This window comes from Misgurnus anguillicaudatus, chromosome 21 (assembly GCF_027580225.2).
Source record: "Misgurnus anguillicaudatus chromosome 21, ASM2758022v2, whole genome shotgun sequence".
NCBI classification, from domain to species: Eukaryota; Metazoa; Chordata; class Actinopteri; order Cypriniformes; family Cobitidae; genus Misgurnus; species Misgurnus anguillicaudatus.
In genome coordinates, this window is record NC_073357.2 from 39,674,851 (window position 1) to 39,687,668 (window position 12,818).

A 12,818-nucleotide genomic window follows, 5' to 3' on the forward strand; every position below is an offset into this window, starting at 1 on the left:
GTTAGCTTTTCCATCGAGTTTAGTAACACATCGGAGTGGGAGGGATTATAGGCGTGTCGTTATATTTGCGCAGCATAATGCTGTGACATCATACATGTGAGAGCGTCGTTGTACATTCCCATACATTAATTTATTTCTCAGTATGCCACAAAATTAAATTTGACCACCACAAATAGATAACTGCACATCGCGTTTATCACTACCTCTATCTCACATGGCAGTTTCTATACAAACACCCATGCCATGGCGTTGGTTGACGCTCTCCGCTGAGCATCATTTAAGTTGCATTTAAGCATATATGCGAACGTGCACGCCGTGAATGTGCCGCCACAAACTGCAAGTCTGGAAAAAAAACTGTTATGGTGTTCCTGATTCACAACCTATGGATGTTTTTGATCGCTAAAAGGAAGTTTGGGAACTGAGAGCAAACCACAGATGACAACAGGTTTACTCAAGACAGTGCAAGCTAGCATGAAGGTAAAGCTAATCTTTTACATTACAACGATGACGCTGGTAGTGACGATTCTCTCAGATCAATCAGTGATCTACAGTGTATTTGCGTCACGTTTTGGTATCAGCCTGGGTCACTTAGAACCCTGACCGAGGTAGTACTAAAAAAAGTATTGCATACTACGTGCTGCACCCAGTGGAAAAGCTCCCAAAAGTAAGCTGATCCAAACCCAAACCAAACTGTGGGCCAATGGAAAAGCGCCATGTGTGTTATTCATGACATAAAACGAGTGCATAAGTACCACAATAAACGTTTTCGCCACTTACGAGAAAATATAATGTGACAGCTGGCTTTAAAATAACACTGCGTCATTTTCAGTGTGAAAGTGAATTTATTCTGTTAAATGGAGGTTTGCAATAGATATTTTGCACTTAGTGCCACCAACTGCTACAGATTATAAATGCAATACCAACATAGGTTTCATTTACACTGGGGACATGTCCCCACCACTTTTTTAAATGGCTGATTTTGTCCCCACCACTTTTTGAAAGCATTTGGTTAAAATGTTCTGAAAAATCCAGCGATGCCTATGCGACTTACGACTGGGTTTGTGGTCCAGGTTCACATGTTGCGTTGTATGCTTATGGTTTTTTCTTTTACATATGTAATGAATTTCATTGTAATCATTGACTTAACGTGCTGATGTTTTTCCAGTATGGTGCTTTGTCACTGTTCGGTTGTGCTTGTGTTGCAGGGACTGTTACATGTGCAGTCAACATTGTTGAGGGTTTTATGCTGAGTATTTTCATATTGTTGACTGGCCTACGCTATGCCCATTTTTGATTCGCCGTTATTCAATATTTTTCCCGTTCTGCTGTAATGTTCTTTTATCTGATCTTTTGTCCCCACCACTTTTCAACACAAACTGATGCCCCTAAATACCAATATGTTTTAACATGGATCCTAAGGGAGATTTAGAGTTGTGTTAGTGCATCCATCATGTGCATGAAAACCCCAAAAGGGCTCAGTTATGAATTAAAATACAAATGGCTGCAAGGCTTAAAATAGTTATAACACACTGGCTATACTGTGTAATTAAACTCTTTTGCGCATCCCCCACATAGGTAAATGGTCCTGTTTTTCATGTGTTTATGGTCCTTTATAATGTGAATGTAGATTTTTTCTGAAATGCCGGTATAGACAAGGCTAATTTTTATTTTAAAATCTTGTTTTAAAATGCTGGAAAGTCACTCGCTGAAGAACAGGCGTAGGGCTTAGCGAAAGTTAGTTATTAAAGCTTATAAAGTTTTACATATGGATATTTTCTTACAAAATCACATTGCTTGGCTTCAGAAGGACTTGGAGCCCCCTGGATGGATGCACTTTTTGGTCTTTAAAATCAAAAGTACCATTTACTACAATTATAAAGCTTGAAAGAGCCTGCATATTTTCTAATATTACTCCAATTGTGTTCGTTTAAAAGAATATAGCCATTCCATCCAGGATGGCTTGCAGGTGAGTAAATCATGGGAAAATATTTTAATTTTTTATGTTGAACTATTCCTTTAATGAGTTGATTCCACATACAAGAAACAAGCACACTATTTACACTAACACAAGTTCGATACTATAATGACCTTGTTTAGAGTGAAATACAGCCATACTCTTCACTGTAAAATATGATAACGTTTAAAAGCAGACTAAGTTTGCATGCTCACTGGCTCTTCTTTAAAGGTTATAAATCAGGGCAGCTGTTATGCCTCTTATAAAGCTATCCCATCCACTCCTGCAATAATTAATCTTTCGAAGCCAGCTAATTATTTTGTACAGATATCCAATAATGATAAAGTAGTGAAGGCAGGATTTATGATAAAAGCCTTCTCCGCTGGACAGAGCTGTAAATTGTAAAAATGCCACCAAGTTTTTGAAACGGAAGAAAAAATGGTGATGAAATGGATGCATAGGAAAACAATAAGTAATTTAAAGTAATAACCACTTTATCCCTAGATTTAAACCACTTATGAGTACTGTCCCAATAGCTGTGCAAATACAAACTGTTTTATAACAATACTATATTATATGACAATACTAAACTGTCAAATCATCACCCAAAGTAACCTTTTAAATTTAGAACAATTAATGTCAGTAATCACAATGGCTGTAATAATCCAAAATTCTAATGACAGTTGCAGAACTTGCAGTAAGGAAAGCAGTAAGGGTTGGGTAAAATAACACCAACACCATGTCCTAAATACACACGCCATTATGGGCGATAAAAAGTATTTTTTCAATGTTAATCTGAGTTTTTATCCTAACCAGCAGCAATATGATGCGATGCTTTCGCACATTGGAGACATAAAAACAATTTCTGGTTTTTATTTCTGCAATGTGCGAAAGTTCTGTGCATTATGAATATCGTTACACTGAAAAGTTGAAAACCCATTAAATTAAGTAATTGGTCTCCCAAAAACGTATTTATTTAAGTTCACTTAGCATGGTGGCCACATATACTCCAAGTTTGTACTGTACAGTGCACTTAAACAATTAAGTTCACTTGGTGTTCATAGGGGCTGTTTGCACTTGGTATTAAGATGTGTTTTCGTCGATCGGATCACAAGTGGACGAGAGAGACACATGACGTTTACACCTGGTATTTAAATCCGTCTCTTTTGTCCACTTTCGACCGCTTCTGTGCTGAATACTATGAGGGGGTGGTCTGTGAGACGGTGGGCGAGTCTCTCTGCTGTCATTCAAACCCGAGCGGGAGTAATTATGAGTTTATATGGACGCAAACTAATATAATGTCGGAGTGCACTGCTTGTTTAGCAAGTAAACATGCTGCACAGTGTTTTGTACATGAGTATGTAAGAGCTTTCTTTGAATTTTCAGCGCAATTGATGAAATAGGATCGCGCAACTTTCACACGCTTTCAAAACGAAACTACGGAGATCCTCCGCTTTAGTTTTATCAATGAAAGGCTAAAAATAGCGCTGTTCACCGAATGTTCACGCCAGAAGTCAAAAAAGACGTAAAACTTGTGTTTAATACCTCAGATTAGATAAATGGGTGGAGAGAAGGCGGTCGCGTGTGGCTGTTCGAACGCATTCAACCACATGTGCGTTCCGCAGCTCCAAAGCGATCCGATCGAAAGTGGTTTCGACCACCTCTGGATGTGGTTGAAAGTGGTCGAAAGTGGACGAGCTCAAAACGTTTTGAACACCGTTTACACCTGCCATTAACGTCGTCCACTTGTGATCCGATCAACGAAAACACATGTTAATGCCAAGTGTAAACAGCCTCATAAAGACTGAACTTAAAATGTCATTTAACGTTATAAAAAAATGTGTAATTAAAGGTATTTAGGACTGACTGTCAATCAATGAATGAACCCAATTCTCCACAGAAGCACACAACAAACGCCAAAGTTCACATGTATCTTCATTATAGTGGAAAGAAATACAACGAGTTAAATGTGGTGCACGCATACCAAAGAAAACACTGATCACCTGAATGGTCACTTTACAAAAAACTATAATTTACAAAAAAAACATCAATGTTACAAAGAGTGTAAAACTCTTAGAAGTTTTATTATCAACTGGTTTACATGTCCAAAGACCAAAGATAAATCAGGGGCTTATGGGTATTCCTAACAGAATTTTGAATGCTACTTAGACTTGATTTTTTATTTATTTATGGTTTATGTAAGTTATTAAGTTGAATGAACAAAGATAGTTAAGTTATGGATCCAAGATGCAAAACTTAAGTCATGATTGCTTGACTTTTTGAGTACAAACAGCATTAGGATGAGGAGAGACTGATAAGACATTTAAATGCAGAAATATATAATAAATCCTTCAAGTTGCACAATGAAAGCCACAAAAGCAAAGGTATAAGTCTGTGTGTGTTTTTCTCAGCTGAAGTGCCAGAGAAAACAGAGAAAAAAAAGATAAACTGTTCTGATGTGTTTTGTGATTTTGCATTCAGTATGGACAGACAAATCGCTGGAATCATATCGCGTTGATTCTGGTCAGAATTTATCAAGTGGTAAAGATTGTGGTAGATGATTTTTACCATGTATTCAGAGATAAATTTAAAAACAAACATCAAACAGAAATCGATTGCAAACCACAAACTGCACCTCAGATAGGGTCTTCCAATTCATGTTAATAGGGGGCACTTATTTTTCTGCATCAGATGTAGACATCTGAAAATTGTTTATGGTTGCCGAACAACAATGCAACTTGTCATTAAAACAGAATTCAACTGATGTCCAATCACATGTATATCTGTAATAGTTTGCCAATACAAGATCAAACACACAGACTGCATGAGTGTAAACGTCTAACTAGCTATGTCTGCGGAGCGGCACTGACTTCTCATCAAACCTGTACTTGTACCTCCCTGCTTGTCTTTTATGCCTCCTCTTTCCATCACTTTACCTCTCTCTAATTCGTTCTGCTGAAATCCTGTTCTCATTCTGTCCGCATGGCAGAACCAGAAGGAGACGAAGCAAAGGTGATTGAGAAGAGAGCTCATTACACTAATTAATGATTGACAGCAACTGCACAATTCTTAACCCATCGATAAGAAACACAGGAAGAGCTAACTGTCTGACTCCTTCATTAGCAATGTTACTGCTTTAAGCTCTTAAAGGGGACAGAGAATGAAAAAACATTTTTACCTTGTCTTTGTTGAATAATGGTAGTCTACCCGCATTCACATTCATACAAAAAGTGCTAGACATGCTAAACATCTCAGTCTCATAGAAATTCCTCTTTTAGAAATGTCAGCCAGAAAATGGTCCAATCTGAAAAACTGATGCTTATGACATCACAGGCATCTAACTGCCCCTCAATAATTGGCTACATTTTTGAGTGGCAGCAAAGTCAACCAATCAGTAATGAGATTGCAAGTTAAGCCAGTAGGGGGAGCCAAATAGGTGCAAAACCACTTGTTTAAAATCCCCCACCCTAATAGAGCTATCTGAGAGAGGTTTTTAGGAAGCTTCTAAGGCATGACAGACCCAATCTAAAAAATTTTTGTCTACTTGTCACATCACAGAACAAGGAAAAATACCCCGTTCAATCATTCTATGTCACCTTTAAACATCAAAAACACAAACTGCCTGCAGACTGGAGGACAGTTTGATGATTATTTGAGATCTGCTTTATACTCAAATAAGAGTGCATCCCATTTTCATTCAATGCCATCTATAGCCCTTGCTCGTAAGTGCTCAGTTGACTGTACCCATTGACTTCCATAGTATTTTTTTCCATCTATGGAAGTCAGTGGGTACCGTCAACTGTATATTTACCACCATCTATCAAGATCTCTTCTATTGTGTTTAACTGAAGAAAAAAAGTCATACAGGTTTATAACAACTTGAGGGGAAGTAAATAATGACAGAATTTTCATTCTTGGGTGAACTATCCCTTTAAACTGTTTTTATATTGATTAGAGTTGTACAGTACATCATACATATGCAATAAGCGAGTGAGAGAGTTTGTGTGGGCACTGTGCAGTGAATCTGGGCTGAATACTGTTGCAGTGCAGAAAATGTCTTGGTTATTAGTATTCAGGATGGGTCGTGTTTAATCTTACCTGACTCTGGGCACCATCATACGGTGTTGCACCATCAGTGTGTGACAGATGGAGGCCATCATGGTGAAGATATCTTCACTTGCTGAGTCTCTCCACACTAATGTTAACAAAGTGTTAGTCTGCTGCTTGGTGTCCAACTTCTGCACACATTCCTCTGTTATGTAATGCACAGATATCCAACTACCATCCTTTAGGGGGAAAAAACAGATCATAGTTGTGTATTTTGTAATTTTCTGAATATTTTTGTGCAGTTGTAAAAGAGAAATTGCTTACTTGTGCAGCAGGAGGCTGTATGCTCATTTCTTCTTCATCTTCTGAGTCACTGTTGATATCGGCTCTACTGTTGCATTCGGTCACTGGCAACAAGGGCAACAAAGTCTGTAGAGCCTTCAAGTACAACAGCAACCCTTCCTCTGAAAGTGAACCTATAATAAAACACAAGACATGCCTGAGAACAAAGCATTCAAACAACCTGTATGAAAAGGTGTCAAATGTGTTATCATAGCGATACTAATGTACATGAACTAATAGTGTAGTTTCTTATACACACTATACTTACTCAGTCCTGTTTCTCCAACAGACAGTACAAAGTAAAAGAGCCAGGGAGCATGAGCTTGGGCCTGGGAGGAAGAGGTTATGGTGGCCTGGAGTGACCATAGGAAGTTCTGGAAAGGGAAAGCTAGTCTTGAGTCTGCCAGAGCTGGCACGAAGAAATTATAGATTTGTTCAGTAAAAGGCGCCGAGATGAACTCCTCAGTGAAGGCCGAAAACACAAATTGCCTGTTAATGAGAGCATTGAAAAAGTTTAACCTGCAACTTCAATTCTATTTTAACTAACATGATTTTTTTTCATTGGATATATGCCTTATGTTTCAGTTTGTACTAAACAACCTTGTACATTCTTTTTCCAAATATGACACCGTATATGCACTTTCATGCCGGAATTGCCATTTCTAGAATGTGCAAATTAATAGATAAGAAAAACACTTAAGGAACACAGTAACTGTTTAAACATCAAAAAATAAAATAGAGAGGAGACCACAGATACATTTTTATGTTATTTCAACCTAAAGGATCCAGAGGACGTACATGTGAAGATGAAAAACAATATTTGGCTGGTTTGTCTGTCTACATGTATGTTTGAGTGTGTGAAAGAGAGAGAGACATAAACACAAAGAGCAAACATGAACTGTATGCACAAGCAACTTCTCTCGGGCTCATGTCGTTCTTCGGGAGAAAAGAAAAGAAAACAGGAGTTTTTCGTCACGCAGAGTGTTAGAACGAAGGTAAATGGTGAGCAAACATTACATGTTGAGTCAATGGGCCTGGTTGTATTTTACGACTCACTGTAAACAAGGCAGTGAGGTAATTACTGTCCCCTTGGAAGGAGAAGTGAAGGGTCTCCAATAAGAGGTTAGTGGGCAAACTTTTACTAGGGGGCATACACACCAAAACAAAGACATTCCTCTCAGAGCTCAAATTAAGTCACACCATACTGTGTACACACAGTTAGGCTATGAATAATGTGAACAGATTTGATTTTTCTTAATGTGTGCACACATGTGAGTTGGTACCTGGCATCTGGGGAGCAGGAGCCATATGTAAAGTGCAAAGGCTTGAGTATATGTTCTAGCAGTGTGTGTGCCAGTGGAATTGAGGGGGCGTCACTGTACTCCAGACTTGATGGCAACTTGTGATTCACTAAAATGTACAGAAAACGGTAGTATCCTACGAGACAGAAATGAATTAAAATAGTTCAGTATAGAAATGCACTGTTCTTTTTGTAAGACAATGACAAATTTATCATAAGTTAGAAATGTGTACCTTTCTGAATCATATAGTGCAAAATTTGCTCAATAAGAGCAGTGACACAGTTTGCATCTTCTAGAACAGGTAAGTATGTTGTGTCAGCGGAGAAGACCTCTAGCATCCGCATCGGGACTGCCACATTCAAACTGTCTTCTTTACATGCTTGTAGCAGCCTAGAAAAAAAGAGAAGATCATTAGCAACAAAAATATCACTTTATCATCTCGAGAAGGTTTACAAGTTTACAAGTTACTGTGACGGACTACACAAAGTAATACTTGAAGAGAAAATATAGTTTGTACCTGCAACAGTGTCCCAGTATCCTTTTGATCTGAAACAGACAACTCTGTCTTTCTGGCCCAGCCAGCAACTTGACAAACTGTGCATGGTGCTTTATCAAACTCTGACACATCCAGATCTACAACAGTTAAGGCATTCATGAAATTTCATTTATAAAGCATCTTTAAAAGCGAAGAACTAAAATACATATTTTTTACTTTTTTAAAAGGGTCAAATTACATGAGTTTCTACAATGGCAATGTGTGCCCTTGTGATTACAAATAATACATTATATCAACAGGAAATGCAAAAAAGTATTTGTGATCCGTCTTTACCATTCTCTGTGTGTCCTCACTCATTCTGTAAAAAAAGAGAAGCTGGCAAACTAGTTGGCTGAGAGTTCCACTATCTGCTAGTTGAGGGCCGGAGCCGGACTGGCACTGACACACACAGTGGTCAAAGTGGCCCCTCTGAATGGCATACTAGAAAAAATAAATCATAAGTGAATAAGGAGTTTCATAATTCATAATCAGGAGCTTCAGCGTTTGTCAATCAGCTGACTACAAGGCTTACAGTTATACAGTATGCAGTCTTTAAAACAACATTCGTAGAGTAAGTGGCTCTACGTACTTGCTGTTTCCGGTCTTGGTATCCCCTTATGTAGGACTGAATGATGATTGCGTTTTTAAGTCTTTTCCTTTCATCCTGTAAGAAATGCAAAGATAAGTAAAACCCTATATGACCACCAGATGCTATTTGTTTACAATTTTTACATTTACATTTGTGGTTTCAGCTGATTATTCAAGCCCAGCCTAATTTGACTAAATATTATAATAATAAGGGCAAGCCTTATGTCATATTGTCATTGGAGTTGCTATCAAACTGTGACCACATAATTCTCAATATAAGGGATTTCACCATCACAACTTGCAACTGTAGCAACACTAAATACATAAATTTGCATGACTTTGAAAGACATGCAAATATTGAATTTGCTTTTCCCTTCCACTTACACCACAATGTCTGACACTCACCTCCCTTTTTCTTCTTTCTTCCTGTGTTCGATGAAGAAGTGATGCTTTCTCCTCCTGTACAAAAAAGTAAATGTAAGACATTAATAAGTAAACAACAAGGTAGCACAACAACTTTTTCCTAAGGTGTGTTGTTCCTACTAAGAAATCGTCATAAAAATAATTAACAAATAGTAAAACAAATTTATAAAGGCCAATTTCCAAGTAAAAATCATTCTCAAACTTTCAAAAGTATAATGTGTTGGTGCATGATAGCACAAAACATATTTTGTAAGAAATAGCAAAGAAGTGTTATCACAGAATTAAAGAAAATATATAATATAATTTAGCCAGCATTTAATATCAAAAACTTACTTTTCTGCTTGCACCCCCAAGGGACACCTTAGGTGTTCTCCTGAAATCGCCCTCAAAACTGAACATGGTTACACTATTTCCATCGAGCAGCAGTCAATGCAATTACCTGTGTACTCTGTAAGTTTTGCGACTGCAAGAAAGTGAAAACAAAAGGAGATGAAACTGGAATACTGCCAATTACCAAAGCACAACACATACTATGATGTGCGCAGGTAAATGTGTGTACAGTATGATCAGCCTATACAAGTACTATTCTGAATCACAACAGGATGCAATATTAAAGAATGTTGACATTAATGTTAAGACATGGTTAAAAAAAATTAAGCAGCCTAAACCTAGTAATTGATCTGTGCTAAACATTTCAGTGGAGGTGAATTGAACTTATGCCATTATAACTAATAATAACTAGTGTGGCTCTTCTTCACCAGGGGTGATCAGCATTATAAAACATCTCCAACTAAATATATTGTTCCTAGATCAGTACACACTATATACTTCACAAACAAACAAAACTGATTATTGCACCAATATCAAACTAATAAACTAACTTTAGATTTGATTATAACTACGAGTCAAAATGTGTTTTTTTAATACAATACGAATTTATGTACAACATTTGCCCTGCCAAGCACCACATCTCAATATTGCAAAGGGGCCTGTTAGTCTGCGGAACATGGTTCTAGAAAAAAATGTGTTTCATAAGAGACAGCTACATTGATTGTTACATCGAGCCAGGCTAGTTAGCTTGCTAAACCCTAAGTAACTAATAGCACATATTCCATCACAATTTCTGAACTGTGTGCTTTATACCTGAGGTGAAAAAGACCATTTATACGTATAGGTGCTTTTTCTTCAGTCAAATCATCTGAACTTCTCTGTTAGCCTCTTGGCTAAAGGTTCTTTGACTAGCTAGCTAATGACTCAGCAGCAGTTCAACTGTCTTTAGCCCTAACTATTCAAAACATACCACTAATTTACACATATACATGTGCGTTATTAGGGGCATGACACCACTTAGCGAGAAATAAGAAGGTATTATGAAAACATTGTCAATTGTGCGCTCTTCTCTGACATGTTAGTTCAGAGGGAAACAAACTTCAGTCATATGTCGCTTCTAGAGTCTTCTAGTGATTTCATTCACGTTTTACCGCTTTTACTACATATATGTCTTACGAATACATGAAATACAAATTGTTTACCTGTTTTACTGAATGATCAGCCGAACGATAGAGTTCAGCAGCAGGATAACAACGAAAACAAAACCAAAATCGTTGATCTTGCTACAGCACAACACAGAGGACAGCCCGCCCACTCAGTAACACTGTCAACCCTGATTGGATAACACAACACTTGCTACCAAATGATTCGTTAAGAGTGGCGTCAATAATTTTACTCGCAAAATGTCACAATTACTTCCTGGATGAATCCCAGCATTGAAAGGAAACCAGTTGAAGCGCTAGGATCCTTGCTCTTGGAATTGGATTTCATCTCCCTTATGTATTTTATAAAACCAATTACTCATTGATTTGTTTCAGATATAAAGCATTTATAAATAATATACCAACTGATGTTTTTGCGACTCTAGAAAATAAACTTTGCACATTTAAAGATTTATATTTATGAATACCTAATATATGTGCATAATGCAAAACATATTTAGAATTATCTTAAGAATAAAAAGTCTATTTTTATTTCATTAATTTTAAAATGCATTGTTAACCATATAAACAAAGCAATAATCTGATCAAAAAGAAAAACAAATACAAAACATTAAGTTTTAACTGATTTTTGTGACAAATAGTTTTCATGTTTCTAAATAAATGTTTGTAATCTTCCACACATTGCTTGGCATCTGATACATGTTAGACAGCATTAGCAAGACTGAAAACCACTCAGTATCTCGTATATGTTATAGAAGGATTTATGAGTTATTGATTGATCATATTCTGCCTTTTAGACCTGAAAAGGGGATAACGAGCCACTACAGCAAGTCTCCTGGAGTTGCTTCATAATACAAAATGGGGGTCTCATCATCTCAAAAGGTCTCTAATTTTGAATGATGTCAAAAAGGGTCACACATTTATGTCAACTCCATGAGTTATATGTCTCCATAACTCTTTGTTGAGAGTGTTTAATTACTAAATTGTTCAAAAAATCTCTTAGGAATTGTATTTAGGTAAAATGATATTTTAGACTTTACAACAATGGCTTAAATTTTAATTATGTGTCACAGGACTTTATACATTTGTTAATGAACAATTTATTAAATTCTAAAAAGAGGTAGTAATTATGCATCCTATACATTTGTCATAAGCATGCCAAACATAAAAATTCTAAAGTATTCTAAAATAGTTTAAATCTTAGCATTAATAAAAGCAAATAGCATCTTACTAAATTCCATAAAATTCAAAGATAAATCACAAACTTAACCCTCAAACCGCACAACTTAATTATCCCAACATAACACATTTCTTTCAGATATATTAAGTCAGTGAGTAATGTTATAGCTGAGGATAAGAAACATAGGAATGTAATGAAAATAGAGATAGGAGATACAGAGGATAAAGAGTTTTACATAAAAACTATTGTTAGTAAGGCCAAATCACTTGACCTTGTTTGTGATAGGCTACCTTCTATTATTGTGGTGGGCAAATATGTATAAAAACAATGCAGAAAACTAATAAAAAGAGAGTAAAGCAATTATATTTTAGGTACCAGCCATGGCATCCCAGATTAGATTACAAAATCAAGTTGCTATTTTACATTTACAAAACATTTTAAGTGATTTTAAGACTTTATTAAGGAATGAACCAGCAGAATGCACAACATTACAGCCATCCTTATCATTATTATTATTATTATTATACGATATTTTAATATTTATTTTATTTATTTAAAGTTGTATCATTTTTAAAATAATCACTGGTAAATGTGCAATTGTAAATGTGCAAGTTCAAACCACTATAGCTTATAAGGCTTATAAAAAAAAAATTCTTTTCAGCATGTCTACATTGAACTGGTCCTGGTATGTTTTTTTTTTTAAGAATGTCATCTTGTACCAAACTGTAAATGTTGATTAAATGTTAAGAGACATGCTTTAAACATATGTATAACTCGTTTAAATAAACAGCGGCGGCTTTGCTGTGGTTATGACAGGTACGAAATGAGTTCATCTGAATTAGCCTGACATCTGGTGACGTCGTCAATCACGGGCTCGTGTCAAGAAGAGAGGGGACTCGCGGGTCATCTCGTTTAAAGCACATTTTAAATTACACCACTAACAGAATTGTGTGTA

General features: G+C 36.5%; 1 protein-coding gene across 1 annotated transcript in view; it reads right to left on the reverse strand.

Moving 5' to 3' along the window:
• Positions 1-10,868, reverse strand: part of ube3c (ubiquitin protein ligase E3C) — a 33,865-nt gene extending 22,997 nt beyond the window's left edge. Inside the window, exons 1-11 of the mRNA XM_055207049.2 lie at positions 10,723-10,868; positions 9,524-9,653; positions 9,173-9,226; positions 8,769-8,843; positions 8,474-8,620; positions 8,162-8,277; positions 7,877-8,034; positions 7,627-7,780; positions 6,612-6,832; positions 6,326-6,477; positions 6,053-6,240 (exon numbers count right to left, since the gene is read on the reverse strand). Coding sequence (XP_055063024.1) covers positions 6,053-6,240; positions 6,326-6,477; positions 6,612-6,832; positions 7,627-7,780; positions 7,877-8,034; positions 8,162-8,277; positions 8,474-8,620; positions 8,769-8,843; positions 9,173-9,226; positions 9,524-9,589 — 1,331 coding nt within the window. The 5' untranslated portion in view covers positions 9,590-9,653; positions 10,723-10,868. The remainder of the gene's footprint in view (positions 1-6,052; positions 6,241-6,325; positions 6,478-6,611; positions 6,833-7,626; positions 7,781-7,876; positions 8,035-8,161; positions 8,278-8,473; positions 8,621-8,768; positions 8,844-9,172; positions 9,227-9,523; positions 9,654-10,722) is intronic.
• Positions 10,869-12,818: the final 1,950 nt, after the last annotated feature.